This window comes from Sylvia atricapilla, chromosome 13 (assembly GCF_009819655.1).
Source record: "Sylvia atricapilla isolate bSylAtr1 chromosome 13, bSylAtr1.pri, whole genome shotgun sequence".
In the NCBI taxonomy this organism is placed as follows: Eukaryota; Metazoa; Chordata; class Aves; order Passeriformes; family Sylviidae; genus Sylvia; species Sylvia atricapilla.
Window position 1 is genome coordinate 14,728,908 of NC_089152.1, and position 22,387 is coordinate 14,751,294.

General features: G+C 37.1%; 1 protein-coding gene across 2 annotated transcripts in view; it reads right to left on the minus strand.

The window, feature by feature from the left end:
• LRRC49 (leucine rich repeat containing 49) overlaps positions 1-22,387 on the minus strand; it is a 40,839-nt gene that overhangs the window by 14,558 nt on the left and 3,894 nt on the right. Inside the window, exons 5-9 of one of the 2 annotated variants that reach the window (XM_066328524.1) lie at positions 21,987-22,190; positions 20,602-20,668; positions 16,557-16,700; positions 12,513-12,574; positions 6,622-6,769 (exon numbers count right to left, since the gene is read on the minus strand). In XM_066328524.1, coding sequence (XP_066184621.1) covers positions 6,622-6,769; positions 12,513-12,574; positions 16,557-16,700; positions 20,602-20,668; positions 21,987-22,190 — 625 coding nt within the window. The remainder of the gene's footprint in view (positions 1-6,621; positions 6,770-12,512; positions 12,575-16,556; positions 16,701-20,601; positions 20,669-21,986; positions 22,191-22,387) is intronic. The other variant, XM_066328525.1, reaches the window with a different exon arrangement.

Genomic DNA, 22,387 nt, shown 5'->3' on the forward strand with positions numbered 1-22,387 from the left:
AACTAATCAGATATAAATGCTGAAGATAAAGTTAGTTAAAAGTAATATATGCAAGAGTCTTTGAAAAAGTATAAAGCATATGGTGAGTATGACCATGAAAAATATTTCTAGATACAACAGTGCAATACATCTTTGTATCTTTGTAATAGTTTTTGCAATTAGCAGGGTTATGTTTTTGTAAAAAAAACCACACAGAGCAAAAAAGCTGGGCTCTATTTATGCTTGAATCATAATCCAAGATTAATTTTCATCATTATAAACTGTTTCTAGAGCTTGGCTTCCCTCAGTCAACAACAGAACTCAAGAAGAACAAAACGTTTTCGAAGTTAGCTATTCCATGACCCTTTTGTCTCAGCAATACTATTGCCTAATGATGAAATCTCAAGAAGAAAGCCATTGATTTCTAAACAATGAAAGTGAAGCTGCTTTTTTTTTCTTGATACAGCAATTTGATACTGCAATACACCCATATTAGGTTGGATGCCCCTTGTTTACAGAAGTCTAAACATTCTCACAGCACAGTATTTTTAGAACATATATTTCTAAGTAACAAAAGAAATGTTCACTATGAAGTAAAAAGTGTAGAGTCCTTCCAACACAAATATTTGGGAAGCATACTTTAACTTATTTTGATTTACTTCACATGCCATTTGGGTATTTCTATTGAAGTGTCCTCCCAGAACATATGAAAAGTGTTTTCATTTCCTCAAAATAGAAAGCTCCTGTCCAAACCTTTCCATTTTCTGGAAAAGTTATATGTTAACAAAATTAACAAACAAAAACGAACAGAAAGCACCATCAACCAGTAAGATATATCGACACGTCAAAATTTCTACATAAATAAAACATGCTATGTTTAGAGCATTGTAAGAACCCCTAAGCATATGGCTGAGTGCTTACTGGAAGATAAAATAAAACAGGAACTTCACACTTAGCATGGCCATTACGTTTCTAAGAAAACAATTTCCAAAGCATAAGGAGTTCAGCACATGAGGCAGACTTAGTCTGACCTATGTACAGTTCCCCTGAAACCCACTGACACACCATGGATTTTGGCACTAGTCTGGAAAGGGGTTAAACAACAGATTTTCAAACTGCTCCTCCATGACTTTACCCTAATATCTCACCTTAAAGAAGAGGAGTGCCGCAGTGCACAGCAAGGCATGAGGCTTTGGACAGAGTAAGCTGCTTCTTGTATGCAAGAATTTCCTTGGAACACTAACTGGAAAGCCCCTAACTTTTAAAAAAATTATTATTATTATTAATTTATTCTCAAAGCAACTTGTCTTTCGCTGGTGAAGTTCTGTTGGCAGCCTCCTCTGCTACTGGGCTTTTAAGCTGTTCCTAACCAGATTATTTCCAAGGAGCCAGTGGCATGGAATTACAGCATAATCCAGGTTAGAAGTGCACAGTGCATGTTAAAGGATATCATCAGCAACTGAATAACAAAATAAAAGCACACATGGATACAGAAGGCCTTCTAGATGCCACGGGAACAAAATACCACACAATGAAATCCAACACAAGAATGGGATGGCTCAGAGGCAGGCTGTGAAAACCATTAGATAAACCCCATGCAGGTAACTCGTCACAAATGTGAATGCATGGTTAATAATGCAAAATAAAAATGTACTGTTCCTCAAGATACAGTTCAGAATTTTAGGAACAACAAGCATTATTCTCATTATAGCTCTTTATCCCAATTATGTATTACATTATTCTGTTAGTGTAAAAAACACAAGTCTTAAAATAAAAGGTAAACACTAGCAAACTACATTAGTGATATCTTTCTTTAGAGAGCAGGTTAGATTTGTTTCACAGAATTTTAATTTTTTTAATTAAATCACTTGGTTTGACTGTGTATCTATGCTTTTAAACTAGGCTTCCTAAAGAAACAAGCTTTTTACAGATTTTTGTCTTCATCATCTCTAATGACTTTTCAGCACATTGAACATATCAAATAACAAAGTATGTTTAGAAGTCTTAAATTAAGGGACGTTTCTTGTTCCCAAGAAGTTTGATTATATTATATTGGTATGTAGAAAGAAGAGAAATGTAAGCTAGTTTTACCACCAAGGAAGAGGAAGCATAAACTATCCATTCTTTTTGGCAGAAAACATCTGGCCATTTATCAAGAGACTCAGTTTCAAACTAACTGAGGTGGTGTTGTGTTTCACACTGGGGGAGGTGAGAACTAGATAACAAAATGGCATTGATAGAAAGTCAGCTTTCATTAATTTTATTTGTTCTAAAACAACTTGCTGTAGTTTTCCCCCAAGCTTTAAGGCAATCATCCATAAAGTTGCCTAAATCAGTTTTCTCTCAGCTTCAACAGATCTCTTCTCACTCTATATTTCTTCTCAAAGCTTGCCCTTAATCCAGTCCAGACGTGCACCTTCTGACAGTGTCTTCCATGCAGGAGGGTCTAGTGCCCCCACTGGAGTCAGTCCTGTACCTTCCCTACAACACAGTCTCCATACAAAGATCAAAATCAACCAACGCAAATTACATTCTAACAAGAGCATTGACTGAATAAGGATCTTTTCCTTGATCAAGAATTTATCCTAACTGCAGACACTTAAAAAAAACCCTAATTCTTTTCCAAAAGAAGTTAGCTCAGCCAAAGATAAAATACATCCTTAGCTTTGCTCAGTATTCATAAAGGCAGAGTGGTAGAGATAATCTCTGAACAAAGATCACAAGTCACATCTACATATACGTTTCTTGATTAATCTTACACAACACATGGAAGCAATCTTAAAAAACATTCCAAAGGAACCCACAAAAAACCCCCAAACAAACAAAAAACCACAAACAAACTAACTAACCCACAAAACAAAACCAAAAACAACAACAAAAAACTCCCAAACAATCCGGAGTACCAAAGCATTTAGGAAACAAATCCCTATATAACCTTGCCACAATTCACTTTTGCTATCATCCTTCTCTATAAGAAAGTGTTTTGGAAAAGCTGGAGCCCTCTCCCCGTATCAGCGGTTTCCCCGGGTTATCCCGTCCCCGCTAAGGCCAGGATTTCTGTCGCTGGGCGCTCCCCGGACAAGGTGGGGACGCTTTTCCCGGGGCTGTTCCCGCCGGGCCGGGAGCGCTTCCCCGTGCCCACGGCGCCCCCTGCCGCCAGCCGCGCGCTCCTGCACCCCGAGGGGAACCTCGGCACGATCCGCCGGGAACGCGCGCGTTCCTCCTCACTTCTGCATCGCTGTTCTCCAGGCACCTTCCTTTCAACAAATGACACGTTTGAAGTCACGCAAACTCACATTTAAGTATCTTATTTCCCAGTAGAAAGAAAAAAAAATTAGGGATTCCTCCTTAAAAAAAAAAAAAAAAAAAAAAAAAAGCCTCCAAACACTTTACAGTAGTGATGGAATACAGAAATAAATTCTGTTCTGGATAAAGCAGTAGAATCTACTCCCCAACCAGCAATGAAATGTCTAAGCAAATAATCAAAACCAAACACAGCTCTCTTACTTTAAGCTTCTAAAACATATAAAACCTCAATGAAAAATGCAAAGCTTTGCTTCTAAAAAGACACAGCTTGTCTTTCAATCTGGCAACATTTTAAAAAATTTGCATTACATATCATATTTACACACACATATAGGAATACATACACACTTAGCAAATTCTCTTGAGGAAGCCTATTTGAAGTGATGGATAGCAAATGTTCCTGGTTATGTGACTCCTAAGTAAGGAATATGTACACATTTCAATCATATTTAAATATGTCATTACATATCTGCAGGCAATATCTGCTTACTGTTACAAAAGAGTGGAAAAAAAGAAAAAGATCCCAGTCAAACTATAAGCTCCACTGGGCAGGCCCACTTTTGAAAAGGTTCAAACTACAAAACGGGGTGAAAAAGCTTCAGTGCCCAGAAAAACAACCATTACGCTAAGTTAAACAAGGTAAATAACCACAAATGCAACCTGAGCCTGCTCTGAGTGTAAGGCTCCACACAAGCCCATTCCATGGATCCATTCATCCAGTCCCACCACCCTGCAGCTAAGGGGAGGTAAAGGTGTAACTGAGTTACTGACAGGAACCCAAGTGAACGCTGGAGTCCATCCAGCCACGGTAATTCAGCCTCCTGCCCGGTCTTTAAGCCTTTAGACTGAGCTGCCAAAGGACAAGAAAGCAAAAGATTTCTACTGAGCTGATGTTTTAGATACACAAGTGGCTGGGTTTACAGCTGAAAATCATCTTGTGTGGACAATGAACAAGTGAAGAGTGTTACAGGTGCTTAACCTCCACTGATTTCACCACAATTTGGTCTATGCTTCAGCAGTTCAAGAGCTTGAATCTTGCTTTCAAAAATGGCTTAGGAATGAGGTGGCCAAGAAAACAGCTTCCACACTGGTCAGGGTTTAAGAGTTGTCATAATACAATACAATCCTTTGCCTAAAGGCAAATCTACCCCAACTTAAGCGTTATTAAAACAATTACAACACACAAATGTTTTATTCCAAGTACATGTCTTTGGTTTTCATGGCAGCTCTATGTTTCTGAATAGTGCCCTAAGGCAGAGACAGTTGTCATTAAATTTTTGTGCCATGGCTCCTTTCTCCAGGGAATCCTAAGGAAAAAGCCTGGCACCAAAGAGCATGTATCTTGTTGAAACCAAACATGAATGAAGCTTCCAAGTCTTATGAAAACTTTTGAAAATACCCTTCAGTAAAACAAAAGTTAAAATCGGAACTAACAATTGTGTAAAACTCAGTTCTTGAGCAGAAAAGTTTCTGAAGAAGTTAGTGAAGAATGCCTAGTCAGAAAAAACCACCAGCAATACTCCAACTCTCAATTTGTTGTGAGACAAAGTAATGCTAAAGTTCAAAATGGCCTAAATGTTCTTCAGGCTGATGAAGAAAAGATCCTATAAACGTAATTAGAGTTTAGTTTAGTTTCTTACACTAATCAAGAGTGCAAATCACATACTCAACACTGCAAATCCATTCCCCCACTAGGTTACATCTACCCTTATAGCTGATGGCAACAGCATGTTGCAATGCTAGGCAGAATGGCCAGATTTGGAATTGCCAGCTCTTTAATTTTACCACAAATCCCATGGTACTTGTTATTTTCCTTTAAATCCCAGTTTCTTAAGTCATATGATTATCTGGGTAACAGTTCTTATTGGAGAAAACATACAGCACCCCCTACGTGGAGAAAGATGTTAAAAGGCTCAAAAGCAGAAGGCAAATAAAGAGTGTAAAACACATTATTTTTACAAGTAGGTTTATGAGCAGCATAACTGGTGAAGCCTGGTTTTCGATGGCTTTTTGTCTCTGTGGTTGATTCTCTGATGTTTAACAAGGTGCAAACCCAGATTTAAGTTCTTCCCATGGCTGTGCATTTGTGATAACTTTCCCCCCATAGAGATCTCAGAGTCTAAAAAGGAGTTTGTACAGTTTTTCCCATCACTGATATTTCCACCAGGATCCATCCCCTCTTGACAAGGGTAAAGGTGAGGAGATGGAGAGATATTTTCTTTTTTCAAATCAAGTTTGTGAAATAAAACTGATAAAACAAGTTTTTAAAAGCAAAGTAATTAGCAATTATTAAGTCACTATAAGGTCATAAAATATACAAACCTCTGTAGCTTAGAATATCTGTGACCAAACAAGTGTTTAGTATTTTCAATGATGGGAGCAAAACTCTCATGTCCCAATCACTTTCTTTTTAAAATTAATGTTTTCCATATACATATTATACTTTTCAGCCTAACTGGCTCTATGAAAAAAGCATCAGCTGCAATTTGCAATGCTGCACAGGCTTTGCACAAAGCAAAGGAGCATTTAAAACAAAGTGTCTGTATCAGCACCTCATCCAAAAAGTTACCACTGTACCACTGTTGCTTGCTGCTGGACAGATTTCTCTGGTAAGAAATCATGCTCACACATCACTTTTGAGTAGGCACAGAAGAATTACCAAGACTATTCCTATATTGAAAGACAAAAGAAGTGGCATTATGGTAAAACCCTGGTGATTGTCCTTTATCCTCTGAAGTGGATTTTCAAGAAGCCTGTAGGAGACTGAGTTATATGCAGGTCCCCTCTCCCTTATCAAGGTTACTTGAGCAGCAGAAACAGAAATTATCAGAGAGAGTAGGTTAGGAAGGGAGAAATAGAGACAGACACACACACTGTGTGATGACCAGATCTCCCTAGGGAGGCTGATTAAAGGAACCAATTAAATTCTTAAATAAAAGATACCAATTACAGCCGTTTTAGGGCAAACAGACCTTTCCTTTGGAAGAAATGTGCAGCTCCTTCTTATCCAACAAATCAGCAAAGATTGTAGGGAAAATTCTAACCAAAAGCTTTGCAGGCTCTCTGTCACATAGCAGCTGAATCTACAGCATTTGCTGCTGAAGAGTTTTAGCACTTCAAAATAAACATGTTAAATGAAGTAAAAATGCAAACCCTTACTTTATACTCAACTAAAGAAAAGGGTTGAAGTTTTAAATATTGTAACGTCTATTCACCATTTCATACTAAATTAAGAAAACGTTTGTACTTTTAATAAACACATATACACAGAACCCCCTGCATTTTACTTCTGATTTAAAGTATCTACTAAATTTGATGAAAACGGAAATGTCTTACTGTGATTCTCTTCATATCTAGCTGTCGGAGCTGCATCATATGATGGAGAACAGTGTGTTTGTACCATGTCTCCTGAGCTATTGGATTGCCATCAAGGGTGATATCTGACAAGGATGAGGAATCAGCAAGGCACAGAATATCCTCAAAACTGTAACCAAAAGAGTTTAAAGTTTTAATGTCATGAAGTGGGAATAATGTTGAGATGGAGGATGTTATTTCTTATGGACAGAACAAATATTTAATTGTACTGAAACACTTCCACCCATCAGTACTGAATATGATAAATACAAGCATTCTGAAATACCAGCAGCTGCTGCTGGTAAACTTTTTAGTCCCTTCACATACAGGTAAAAAGAAATGTAGAATAAGGAGAATTATAAAAGTATTTAAATCAACCTCCTTAAAAAAATACAATACATATAAATTCACATTCAGAACTATAACAGGCGTATTTGCCATCAAATGCAGCATGAAAAACCTGGAATGTACAAGGAAAGAAAGTCAACCACAAATACCACAGAATGATTCTAGGTGTTTGCATCATCATTAATATTGATAGTAAAACAACCACAAAAGCATCATAATCTTCAAAACAGATTAGTCCATTACTTTGAGTTCAGTCTACAAACTCTAACCTGCTGACTTCTTAGAATACATCAGATTTGGTTACCTGCCAAAAAATAACTGACCTGTGTAAAATACATTTGGAGATGTATAACCTCTCTAGTGTTCCTTTCATTGAAAATGAAATGTGAAAACAAAGCAGCTCAGATATTTAGTATTTTTAAGCAACCGAGAACTATTTGACTGGATTTTAATAAAAAACCCTGAACAGTTATGGTAATAAATAAGACTCCATGACATGTTTATAATGTATGTAGGACACTGCACCCATCCTTATGTGCTTTGGCCTTCAAAAGTCAAGTCTGCATTAAGTCAAGTCAAACCTTAAGTCTGCCCTGAACTTAGTGATCAGAAATCACATGCAGTACAGATGTTCATTTCTAAGACTGCCATTGCATAAAGCTGCAATAGCTATATTCAAGCGATTGGTGCAGCATGCATGGAGCTCCTGCACTGCACACTCAAAGGGCACAGCAGGAAAGTGACAGTAAGGAAGAAGATATTACTGCCTTGGTGCTTAGTGCATGAAAACAACCTAAAAACCAATGGAAAATGAACTATGGGTAGATTGTGACAAAGACAGTCAAAGTTCTTGGGATATCTGAGGCACTGGCTATTTTGTACACGCAGTTAAAAGCTCAATTTTCTGTTTCTTTTTATGATCCCGTTTCCTTTCCAGAAAACAGCTTATGGAAGCACATTTTTGGAAGATCAGGCTGACACATTATGTAAAATACATATTCAATATGTACTAAAGATAAAAGATTATCTTCCCAAGTGCACAAAACTTAGTAAGGCAAATTCAAACATGTTAGAACAAAACCCCCCAGAGTCTGAATTTCCATTGATCTAGAACACATTCTGTTTGAAAAATATGAAGATCCTTGGTCTTCAAAACTACTTTTAAGTGCAAGTATATTTAAAAGCATTAAATATACTTATTCCAAGCACTCACTACTAAACATTTAGCCAAAAAGTACTTCTTTCATTACATATGATTTAAAGATTTTTAATAAAAACAATTTCTTCAGGAAATGACAGAAAAGTTGAAAGCTTGCTAGTGTGTTTTCAAGACCTTCCACTTACACATACTGCTGTGCTTTGAAATTCTCACTGCTTCAGCATGCCAGAACATTCACTCTGGACCTAAAAACAGATGTGCTTGCTTTATCCTGCTTTTAGCTGCCCTATTAGCAGCTCAATTTTACAAAGAAACAGTAGTGCAAAGAACTGTTTTCACATCTTTGTATACACATACGAAAAACCAGAGCTTGAGAAATTCCATGTAGAAAAATTTATATACTGTACTTGTCACACTGGTATCCCAATCCTAAACTAAGTAAAACTTTAATGTGCTAAATTGCCAAACAGATTGCACAGTTCACAACCAAGCTTCTGTTGGCTTCCCAGCAGGCTGACTGCTGGGACAGAGCCCCGTGGTGACCACTCGACAGGAAACAGAGGCCATGTCTCACAGCTCTCTCTCTCCAGCCTCTGCCCACCACAAAGGAGCCTTTAACCTGCTCAGGAAATACAAAGCAGCTCTGGATGGTGCTGTGTCAGACTGCCTCAGTCAATCTTCTCAAGTGGAATGTCTGATTCTCTTTCCAAAAGACCTTCTACTGCAGGAGGCAACCACCGCTCATTCCTGTTCTTCTTACATAAATTATCTTTGCTAAAATTATAATTTCAGCAACACAGAAATAAGTCACAAATTTGGGCTACATTACCAGAAAGCATTTTCTGGAAATCTTGTCAGAATAGATCTTGTGTGCATGCTCCAAGTCCTGCCTCCAGTTCTCCCCTCTGCCAAAGGGACACAAATCCACTTGTCCTGCCTCAAATCAGAATGCAGCACTTAACAGCAGAGCACCTGCAGCTCAACCTGCACCACTGACACACATCCACAGGACACAGGAATAGTTATCTTCTGTTTTAACCTGCTTCTTTAGGGAGACAATAGTTCCTTCTCTACACATTCGCATCAATTTTTAAAAGCATGTTGCAAAAAGGGAAAAAGCTTAGAATAGAGAAGGAAGGCAACATACTGTAGTCAGAAAGAACACCTGAGAGGGAACTGTATGTTCAAAAATTCCTAAAGAAGAAAACTTGTGTTTTACTATGTTTCTAGCTACTAAACTATCATAGCTACCTATGAAAACACATGTAACTACCATCAACCTTTCATTCCCCTTCGCTTGCTTTTGTTCAAGCATCTCACAATGCATTTATAAATTTCCATCTCGCTGAGTAAAAATATACTTTTTTTTGTTTTCATTAGGCTAAGAACATTGCTTCTCTCAGGTTTCCAATGCAGCAACCAAATGAAGAACAAGAATTACATGAGCTTGTATCCAACTCATTCCACATGCCTAGACTAAATGAAAAAGCCAACATAATGCTGACCTGGACACCAGCATAACACTGAAAATGTGTCTTTTGTTTCCAAGATCAAAAAATGGTCTTCCCTGGTTTCATATGTTCAAATACAAGCAACAACTTTCTTTCTGAATCTCTGTGGCAAATCTTTCCTGCAAATGTTACTGCAATCTCTTCCCTGTGCCACATGACAAATTAAAAATGGGATTTCTCCCATTTTTTCTCATAACCAGTTCTATATATAGACATTGCCTTCAGCCATCAGGTATAAACGCCTTCAGTGTGTAACTGCTGAGATTTTTTTGGGCTGAAGCCAGAAACAGGACTTCCTTTGTTTCCTATCAGCATCAAGCTCAGTTTAAGCTCACATTATCTTCCCAATATATCCTTTTATTATAAAAATTATTCTGCAGAGAAGCAGCAGCATTCTGAGCCCTTCTCTGAAGTAAAAAAAGAACACAATGATGAAACCTGTGGTAGATCCTCAGGCCTAAAATAGTGACAATTTTTAATGGCATTCCTGAGTCTTCTACTGAAATATTAATTCAATATGCCAGGATGTGTCAATTTAAGAGTCAAGGATTTTCACTGACACAAAAATAGAAACAAGAACATCTTTCCATGTTTCCATGTTTCCATTGCCACAAAAATGCTATTTTAAAAAATGAACACTAATAAAATATTGCAATGAAATAGTAACAAAAATATATTTAAGTTCTGGCAATTTTGCTGTTTGTTTCCATTGGCAGGGGGCATTTTTTATGCACCTACAGATAAATTATTGGAGTAATTGTGCACTAATTTGCTTGTCAAACAGAATTCAGTTGTAAAGACTGAGCTGTTTTTAGGAAAAATCATTTTTCAAATTATCCTATGGCCCAGAGTAAATGGGGTAAGTGACTCAAAAGCATAAGAAAAACCCATTTAAAAGGGTGTAGGAATGGCCAGATAGAGCCCAACAGTTCACTGGGGTCATGGTTGCATAGAACTCCCTCAGTCAAAAAGCATCAAGCCAAGCATCAGAACACAGATGGTCAAGAATATACTTGCAATATTTAATCACTTCCCTGGCAGAAAACACATCTACATAACTCTAAATAAGGAATTACAGGGGGTTTTAGCCTTCAGAACTGCTATATGTTGTAAAAGTTTATTATTTAAAATAATCCAAGCAGAATGTGATTAAAAGAAATTTTTCATTTGTGTGTTTTAAAATAATGACTGGTAAATAGAGAGTTAAAGTTATCCATCCATCTATCTACCACTTGCATATACAAAACTTATAGAAGAGCAATATCATTTGTTTAACATTACCATTTTTTATACCTATTCCAACTGCAAACTCACACCAAATTATATATCTCTATATATATTCTAGGTAAGTATTTGTAGCTTACATGAAACCTAAGACTAGATCTAGCAATAGACCAACTAAAGGCCCCAGGAATAAATGACAAAAATTCTTAAACAGTACCAAGAAGCAAGCTACCCATCACAAACTTTGAGAAATCTATCAAAACCTCACAGAAAATTCCAAACATTTCCTCCTCTTTGAACACTGTAAAAATAACATGAATTTGCATAAAACAATACGAGAAAGCACTCAAAAAGCTACACAAAACACAGCAGGTCCATACAGAGACATGGCAATTTCCCTGACTGCAGTGATGCTCCCTGACAGCCAGGGAGCCAAGCTGCTGCAGTCCCCTCCTTGCTCCTGCCAACCTGAGACTTTTTTTAGAAAGCCAGAAACAAAGGCAAGTCTCAATTCTGGAAATGATTCAATAGAAGCAAAATGCTAACTCACTATGCCAATTTAAAACAGAAATTAAGAAGACTAGCAAATTAACAAAGGGAAGAGCATAAGAAAGACTCCTGCAGTTTATCTCTGAATTCCTTTAAATGTTTAACAGCCATGAGTATTTAAGATGTACTGCACTTGTACTTTAAGAACCTAAGGAACACAAGTAGGTTGGAGCTGTCTGCAAATAACATAATGCAGGTCAATATAAAATGTTTGAGTAGCTACTGCAATAAAAGCTCCTACTAAATACATTTTACAGAGAAAGATACCACAGTAATAGCATGGCATTTCCAGTAATTAGAACACGAAGCATCTTCCCCTACCCCACATTTAATTATTTGATTCTAAACAAAGAAAGCTGCTGGTGATCAAGGGATTAAAAAAAGGACATACCAAACTGAAGATAATGCAGGCACTTGGCTTTTTTTTCGAATACTGGCACGAGTATAAAGGCAGACTTCAAAAATGCATTAATATGAAAAGGCACAGAAGACAAACATTTCTATTTATAACAAAATGCTCTTAGTTACTTGAAACTATAGAAGCCCAGCTTTGTGAGTTGAGCTATTTTGCTTCTGCCATCTGGTCTGAAAGAGAACCATGAATATACCTTTCAGACTTTATTAATACATGGACAAGTAAAACACAAACATGAAATAATTCACCCATAGCAAGCAGAATCTGACTCAGCAGTTTGCATAACTCCAGAAACACAGTGATGGAATGTTAAATATAATTTGTACCTTGCATAATGCTGCATTAACAGACAACTAGGTTAACAGCAAAACAACATATTTAGAAATCCACTTTCAATTTTGACCACTATAAACAGTATAATAGTCAATTAAAAATATGTTTCTTGGCAGAATACTCATAGTACAACTACATTTAAATGCAGAGGGTTTCAAGAAATTTTATACTTAAAGTAGAAAATACACAATGGCTTGATTGTGTTTTTATCTGACATGTTAGGAAAGGAAAAAAGGATCTGTACTCACAGTGTTTGAATTCAAATTTTCATGAAACACAGCTCCAGTAGGATACTTCAAATAACTGATAAGAAACAAACTACTATTCCCCTTACCTAGATATATTGTTGAAGCTGAGAAAGAGACGCTGGAGACAGGGCAAAGTATCCACATCTTTCTAGAAAGAAAAGATAGGCATAAATTCAGCAGCTGGAAGTGTCTTTTGAGCCTTTTACTTGGCCTGATGAAGTGCTTTCATTTCTAAATGCTGTAACCTTGCTGCAACATTGATTTCTGCTGGACGTGCAGCTCCATCTCTCCCTAATGCAGACTGCAAGGGAGTGTTTCAGTGCAGATCCCTCTCTGCAGAACACGCTGCATCACTTGCAAAGCAAATGATGTTCAAGAAAAGGAGGGTATGGCTGCTGCTGCTGCTTTTTGAACAGCCTTTTGGGAAATAAGCCAAGGTGCTGTCTCAGCATTTAAGCTGCAGGATAAACACGCTTTAAAAAAAAAAAAAAAAAAAAAAAAAAAAAAAAAAAAAAAAAGAAAAGAAGTTTGCTGAAATAAGTGCAATACAGCAGTGCAATTAGCACTGCCAAACAGCAGTGAGTCTCCAGTCACAGAATGATCTGAAGGACTCTGTCACCTTTACAACCTTTACAATTCACATTTAAAAGAAGGTATGAGTTTACAGAATAAGAAACTCTAAACTTAATATTGCCAGTAACTGCCTTTACAGAAAACCTCTAAATAGCAAATAGCTCAAATATTAGTAAGATGAAACATAATAAATAAGATCAAACTTCAGTTACAAAATCTATATTAGACAGCACAGTCTGCAGGGACCCACAAGCCATTCACACTTAACCCCTCAGTTCTAAGTCTGCATCTCCTTACCCTGACGATGACCATACTCCAACTTGAAACCAGAGGACACAAACCTGGGAAAGGAGCATCAGAGCTCAGTGGCTTGATTTTAGCCTATGACTCTTCCTCTCTTCATCAAATTTCTGACATGTCCACAGAGCAGACCAGAACAGGTCATTCCAAACAGGTAAACAAAGGCAGCTCAAACAAACCCTGCAGCTCCTATTAATGAAACACTAAATTTTAGCTAACAAAGCTGCTGAGATATGATGAGCAGGGCTTATGTGATCAAGTCTGCAGTGCAGAACTCATGGTTCAGAGCTGTCCTGAGTCCTCCCAGGTCATGGGGAGACTGAGTTCACAGCAGAGGTCCATTTGGGTAGCCCCTCTGTCCCCAAGGCTACTTGGTGGTGATGACTGGAAGGGTGGGCACACATGGTACAGCTGGATACACACGTGAAGACAAGCATTATAGGGTTGTGCACAGTAATGCCCAAGCAGAAATTATTTCAACTCATCACTTGGGAATACAAAGTAATTACCCCTCCAGACAGATTTCCTAGCATGATGTGCTGCTGTCTTGTAAAACATGTTGCTAGTCTCCTTGGTGTGGCAGGAAACACTAGACAGGATTCTTAAAAAAAAAAAGTCCAAAAACCTCCAGCTACTTAAAGTTTGATACAAAATTTTATAGTGAGGTGGACAGAGGGCAGAAATTCTTTACCGAAAAAAATGGTGAACATCTTGACCAGTCCTCTTTCAAGTCTAAGATCAAGCTGCAGATCACAAAATCCAAAATGCTAAATTTTTAATACCTCAAAGCAAACAAGCAGGTCAGTCTTTCAAAGAAAAATATAGATAATCTCCCTAACAGAAGCCTTAACTCACAACTGGATGGAAAATAAGTAGATATTTCATATCTCATTCTATGTATAGATCTGTGCTTTTGATGCCATGTGAGACTCTTTGTCACCATTTATTCTGTTCGCTATTCTCCTGAACAGTCAAATTCTCTGAATACACTTCAATCCTGTAAGATTCTTTTGCTATAAAGCAAACTCCAGGACTGCCTCTGCAAATCCTAAAGCTTTGAATCAACTGGAGCGCATCTTTACAAAAATAACTACTTAGGATTCAAGGCTTTTCAGTCTGTAGTGAAAAACTCAAAGACAAAAAACAGTCCCTAAACTGGTAGTCCAAGGCCAGTGGACTGTAAAGGATGATTCCAGATTTAATTCCTCAAACCAAGTACAACCCTGTTGGATAACTTCACTTATTCAATACAGTAAACTGCAAAGGGCAGAGAGTTCAAGATGGAACTTATTTTGTTTGACAATGAGATCACCATCTTTCCTACACAAAAATAAAACACTTAGGGCAGGTTGAAGGGAGGCATGTGAAATATAAGGAAGGTTCACCAAAAAATGCAAAGTTATTTAAATCAGACTTTAAAAAAGTATTTTAGAACAGAAGTTTCTTTTTTAAATTGTGTTTAGATTCTTTCCTTTGAAGAAATAATCAAGTTTAAAAAGCATGACTCATAATGAGCATTGTCACAGTAACTGAGTAATTAAAGCACAGTAACCAAGTTCTTTTCATCAGCTTAGGAGTGAATGTTTTGCAGCTAAGTGCAAGATAATTAATTAAAAAAATAATTAAGCATCGTAACAATTACAATGATTACAATATCTCTTCCACCTGCACAGTCAACCACATGAACTTAAACTTCATCTTAAAGAAAAATAGTCCCCCTCTCAGCTACTCAAGTGCTCCAGAAATAAACTATCTTGGATATTCTTTCCATAGAATGATATATTTCTTTCCATGTTTCTGCATTTTTAGTAATTTCCTATTGCAGCAGAATCTGAATTTCCATACAAAAGGAATGTAGCTTTCATTTTAAAAAATAAAACAAATGTAAGTAGAAATACATAATACATGCACATCATTGTACACACAGAAAAAGACAATGCCTATCATTAACATAAGAAAAAATATTTTATTTTACAAGCCATATTTACTTAAGAGTTTTAGATAGTATAATGTGTTTGCAAAGCGTAAACACAGAGTTAGTGCCATACTTGCTAAAATTACTATTCAATGAAAAACAAAACAACCCAGGCTCACAAAAGTCTATTTCATTAGCATTTAATCAGAGTAAAAACCCAAAAAGATACCGACAAGAACAACAGTTAAAAAAAACCCACATGCCAACAAGCAAAAGAAATATTTCCCTGAAGAGAACATCATCTTCTGAAACACTGTCTGTGCCAGGAAACACTAAAACATTGAGATACAGCACAGAGTCCAAGTCTGTAAGTCACTAATTTAAATTTCATGCTGACTCTCTACTTGGGACAGCAGAAAGTACAAGCTGCACCTGAGAGGACTGAAAAGGCAGAAGCTACGAGAAAAGAGAATTTGAGGTAACATCACTGACACTGTACCCATCTGTACAGTGACAGAACCAGCAAGGAGCAGAAAATTCTTATTTTTGAGATGTAAAACCAATTCCTCTTTGGCAAACAGCAGAAACCGAAGAAAAGAAAGGCTCAGCAGCAAGAGGGGACCAGGAACTAAAAGAATTATACAGGCCAGAAAAAGGTAGCTATCTAATTAAAATGTTTTTAAAGCTCTTGTTTGAATAATCCATTTGCCATGCCTGAACTACAGCTCAAATTGCAAAGTGAAAGGCTGAACTTTTAGAATATGAAGACTTAAAACACTGGGTTAAAGCCTCCACAAGAAAACTCTGCTCTTACAATCAATACCTGTTTTCTCTGCATTTGCCCCAGCAACATTCAAAAGTTGAAATTTCAAGATGATCTTATGGCTTAGCTAAACTACAGAAATTGAGATGATGTGTTTCTAGAACATGAAGAAGAGTATTTAAATTTGCATATTAAAACCACAAAGCTTTTTCAACATCTCTTCCCCCTCCCCAAGGAACATCATGAGCTTTCAGATTTGAAACACAAGTCATCATAGAATCACAGCACAGTTTGGGTTGGAAGGGACCTTTAAAGGTCATCTAAGTCCAGTCTCTCTGAGCACATTTAAAGAAAATAACAATAACCAATAACACCAAAAATACATGTTTGTTTCACCTTTATGTTGTAGAATTAAGTATTGTAGCAGAACAATAGAAGCAACACAATATGAGGAAACACAAGATACCAAAAATCCGTAACACTGATACGGTTTAAACAAGTTAGAGTTATCATGCATTTCGTCAAAAACAAAGAAAAGGAAACGAAGAAAAAAGAAAGGACAAGAGTTTTGCTCCTTACTATAGCAGAGACTTGATTATGCCGGAGGTTGAGCTCTGTGAGGGAATCCAGTCCATTCAGGTTTTCTACCACAGTGAGGAGGTTTCTGGCAAGGTTTAACACTCTCAGTTCACTTAAATGACTGATGTTTTCTATCTTAGCAATCTGTCAGAGATATGATAAACATGCACACTGTTTTATATGGATAGAAAACAAACATATATATGTGGCATACGTGTTTTCTAGAAGCATATATGAACTATCAGCTTCACAAAATAGCATACCTGTGCTTCTCTAAACCATGATACTCAGAGGTCCAGAACAAGTATTCACTCACATTTTTCTTGCCATCCTGCAGTAAAACTCACTCAACATTTCCTTCTGCCTCATCAGAAATCAGGTAACTTCAGCTGTGCTGCTCTGTAGCAGCAGTCTCGAAGACATAAAACCAAGACAACACTGATGGTATCACAGTATGCCAAAATGACTTTTGTGCATAGCTGAGCCTTAATTTGTCTGCAAAGACACTCAATTATCTTCCTGGGATTAGAAAAGGGAGGGACCTAACAAAGACTGAACTACAGTAAACAGGCAGCTGGCAGATGCTTGTTTTTATATTTAAAAACTCTATTTTAAAGACTCAGGTGATAATGACAAAGAAAAAAAAAGGTGTAAAAGGAGCAATAATAGCTACTGATCCTTAATTTTAGTTTTTATTTCTAGAAATACCATTGTATTCTACAGAGGCACTGATTATTGCTCTGATGACTCAGTATGGGTTCGTTTCCTTCTGTTAATATTTCCCAGTGATCCACACAAGGCTCTCCATCCAGATAATTATTTCTCATGGCAGTGCAGGACTCTCCTCTCCTCTCTCCCATGCAGAATTTATGCCTGACTTGCACACAGGGAGAAGCAGGACAGCCACTGCACAAGGGACATGCCTATGGTACTCTCAGTGAAACCCATGCTGGGGGGCAGAAAGGAGACAGCAGGTTTTCCTGTGGAAAACACTTCAGCAGCCACAAGGTTTTGGCAGTGCAAAGAGCTACCAACAGGTATCATTCCCTGTCAGTTAGAATCAGCATCTGTGTACCACTGTAAGCCCCCTTTAGCACCCAGTGCCCAGGCACACCATTCCTGCTCCCAAAGGAGCAGTAACACAGGGCCTGGTGTCACAGACATGGAGCCTCCTGCTGCTTTACACCAGTGCAGGGCTGGCCATGCCAGTCTGCAGAAAGTGCCCAGCAGCTCCTGGGACAGCAAAGGGAAGGGAGCCATTATTTAACAGTTGGGGAACATCTCACTTCATTGGTAATTTCCATATATCCATACACATATATGTGGACGTGTAAGTCTATGACTGGAATATGCTGCTGTAAGAAATACTTCAGCAATTTCTCGATTAAAAAGCATACAAAAGTAGATAGCAAAACCAAAATTAGACAGCATCTCCTTTGATTTAACGCGCTTAAACTTTTGATTCAACTGCTAATTAAACTATCCATTTATGACTATTTTATACAAAAATATTACAGCAAGAGGAACAGAAAATACCATGATTTAAAAGAACATGTTTATATATAGAGACTTTTAAAAGCAACCCCAAATGCAGACAGCTGGTATGAAGAGCACAGACCTCTGCTGATGTCTGCCCAGCTGGACTTATGGGCTAGAATGCCACAGCCTAGAATATTAATCCTGGTATTTCACCACTATTGCAAAGATAATGATTTCATCAGCAACATATAGATATATTCTTTACCACTTTGCTAAGCTTTCAGATAAGCTCTATTGAATTTCCTGTTCCAATTATGCATACACACATGAAGGTACACCAGCTTTTCATAGGGACTATTGGGTAAGAAATAATACAAGCTTTTATTACTTTTTTGGATGTTTCAAATAATACTCATATAATACCAAAAAAAAGTAGTACACAAGTCAAAGTCTACTTGTAAACACTGAACAAAAACACTACTTATTTTCTCATTTGCTTGTATCTTTGAATATCTCACTATGAAACAGAATTCAGAAAAAGGTTGTTATGCACCTTAAATAATCATCCATCAATAATTAAATTGCCCACATGAAAGTGGCATCTTTTAAAAAAATTCTGAAATGAATGAAAAGAAGTTCATGCATTTAAAAAAAAAAATCAAGCTGCATAATTTTACTCATGGCTTGAACTTCTGGAAAGAAAAATGATTCACAGAATTAAACAGAACACAGGAAATTACTCCAATGACATTTCACAATTAAGGCATTCTAGAATAAAATTCATATGTAGAGTCCCTGAATGATGCAAGTCTACGTGTCTATATTCCTGTGTTAATAACAGTTAATCTAGAATATTTCCAATACCTTGTCTATAACCTGTACACAGCATTTGATTGTTCAGTGTTCACCTGGGATCACTGTTAATTATGTACAGTATCACTTACATATAACCAATGCTCAATGATTATTGTACTTTTGCTGAACACCACTGAGAGAAGTCTGGCTCCAATTCTCTCAGCTGTTGTTTAAATTGCTGCATTCTTGAACATGAGAAACCATATTTGAAGTTCTCAAAGCCAATTACGTTGCTGAAGTCTGTTCTTCGGAAATTTACAATGAAGAAGAAATACCTCTAAAGACAGATTAGAGGGCCGCCAAAAATAAAAATCCCACTAATTCCAATAGTTAAAGGAGCTCCTTTATTCAGTGTTATTTAAGTTAACAACAGCAAAAACAAAACCCAGCCTTCAAAACAAGGCACTAGTCCATTATGATGTGTCCCAAACGCAGCATTTCTTCCCTTCATTTCATTAAGCCTTCAAAAATAACTAATACTGCGGATGGCAGATTGGTGTTTTAAGGTTTGAATTCCTCAAAGACAGGGGAAAAAGGAAGAACTTAAACAAGAAAACTTGCTTACCTGTGAACTAGAAAGGAAGAGAAAGATTATTTATGGAAGATCAGTTCATAGTCTTTATTTGGTCTTGACATGAAAAATACACTGAACCTACCGAAAAAGGAAATAATTGACTCCATTTCCAAACATTTGTGCCCTTTGCATCTACCTTTATGATGAAAACATTTTGAATACCAAAATAACTTACTAAACTCCAAGATTTAATATTAGTTCCTGACACAGAGTAATTTGTTATATTCTCTGGATGAAAGTAAGCCCATCATTACAAACGTCATCCAGCAACAATCAGCCCAAAACTCCTAGTAAAGTTGCAGTTAATGTAAAGAGAGTTATACAGATACCTGAAGACAAGAAAAGGTCAGATCTGCATCACAATCACTTGTAAGATTTGTACAAGATGTGTTTCTTTTCATTAGCGATTCCTCCATTTGTGCTGGGAAAGTGTGCTGCCACAGCTGCACTGTTAGTCTGCAAGTGTTTTCATCAAAAACATAACCCCCCTGCAAATTTCCAGCAGCAGCACAAAAAGGATTGTGCTGTTCAAACAAACACTTGTGAATGAATATGTTTGGAGATGGCCAAGACTCCAAGGGCAGTGCCACCACCTGGTCCTAGACTGCCTCTGCCAATGTACAATGTGCACATTGTTCAACTAACAGGATTCAAAGCAGCCCCAAAATTATTGTATCACTTATAACAACAAGTCCCTACACTGCTAACTTGGTTTTTTCCTCTCTTTTACATGTATGTAGGGAATCTGGTTTTGTCAGACCACCAACAGTAGAAACAGCAATCAATCAATCAGACCTAAAAACTTTATAGCAGTTCTAAGGTTGTGTTACTTTAACCACACCATAACTGCTTGTGGTAAGTTACTGTTGTGTAGGTGTGAGTGCCATTATAGTCAGCTAACTCAGCATTTTAATCACTGTAGCCTTCCTGAAACACAACTGACCACTGAAAGTACAAGAGACTGGTACAAAGATTCAAAATAAATATCATTACACCTTTTATTAACTTACTGACTTCAAGAACAGCAAAATTTGACACCAGTTCCCTCTCACAAAAAAAAAAATACTGTGGTAAAAGACACAGCAAATACACGATGTCTACACAACAAACATAGGCAACCAAGTTATTGTACTGTACCTGATTTCCATGAAGATCTAACACATCAAGGTTTTTTAGGTTCTCCAGATTTGAGATCTTCTTTATTCTGCAAGATTGCAATTATGACAATTATTTTTAGTACTAGATTAAAAGTACGTTTCATTTTCCAGCCAATAGAAAACTAGGCCTTTTTTCCCTGACTAACAGCAGTAACAGAAAAACAATGGAATTTTGAACCATGAAAAAAAATTGATAGATAAATGAGCATGACTTTAAGACTATCACCTTCCTTTCTGACTGTCAATAAATCAACAGCAGCAGAATTTATGTGGCTGTTCTAGAAAGAAGAAAAGGATGGAATACTTGCTCCACCATAAACCAAAGCCAACAGCTTCACTGTCTTAAAACTTCTCTGTCCTGTCATATTTTGTCAGTCTCCAGACCCAGCCTATTATACACCCAACAGCATCATCTACTGGCTGATGGCATTAAACATGAAGCATTTGCTTTGAGAGTAACCAAAAATCACACACAGATCAAGACAAAACCAAGTTGGTAACAACTCTGTCTGATGTGTAACCACTCACTCACGAGTAGGCCAAGTCCCAACAACCTCAACACCACACTTCTGAGGTAAACTGCACTCAGGGTGGTTAGGATAAGGAAAATAATTCTTCAAAGCACTTCAAAATTGTAGTACCCACACCCCAACATTTTACTATAAACAAAATTGATTTCTACAGGTGAGATTTCAAATACAAAAGCTTTAGTAAGATACTGCACTATTGAAACTTGTCAGTTTTGAGCACAGGCTGAATTAGAAGGTACCATCTTTATAATCTGCACATAACTGAAATCTGGGCACCAGTTCTCACTTTACTGAATATAAGAAGATGAGGAAAACTTAAAAATCAGAGCACAGCCTTTAGATGTGTGAGCAATTCCAGAGATATATGTATTAAATTATTAAAATTAAAGGCTACACGACTAGAGGCAATAAATAAGCATTAAAATCCATGACTCATCTGTCTGGTGTTCTTCCCCAGCCAATTTTATCAGGCAGAAATAATTTTTATAGGTTATAAATAATGAATGAATGCTACATTTGATCCGAAAAGACATTCCACAACATGCCCCACAAATCTAAGAACACATATTTAATAATTGGTCAGAATAGAAGATTAGATGGAAACATGTGAAGTACTTTGGAAATGTTGCTTAAATTTATGAAGAAAGGAAGTTCTGAAGAACATAAAATCTGTGTGCTTACTCAGTGGGATCCCTGACACTTAGCTAATCTTAGGGCTGGTCTCTCTGGTATGACAGCAACATCACAAACTGAAAACTGTAACAGAAACAATGAGAAATCACAGTTGTTACACCACAGGAGGTACAGTGCTTTAATTAGGTTTTATTATTTTTACCTGTTCTTTCCCAACAGAAGGACTCTCAGGGATCTCAGAGTTGAAACCCCACTTATCTCTTCAATCTGATTATCATATAAATCTAAGAAAACAAGATGTTGAAGATTAGAAATATTTTGGATACGAGTTATAAAGTTATGCTGGAAATTCAGAAGACGAAGGTGATCTTCCCCATCAATAATTGGGCACACTGTCAGTTTCTGCCTGGAAATAAAAAGAAAGAACAGAACACACAAGTAAGTAATAAATCAGTAATCCACCTTCTGCTCACCTACTCTGACTGTACAGAGAAAAGCTTATTATCTTGGTTAAGGTAGCATTAATTGGATTTGATAATTAAATTCTGTAGATAAAGCAGAAACTCCTACCTATTAAAAAATTAGCCTGAAAACAGGCAACAT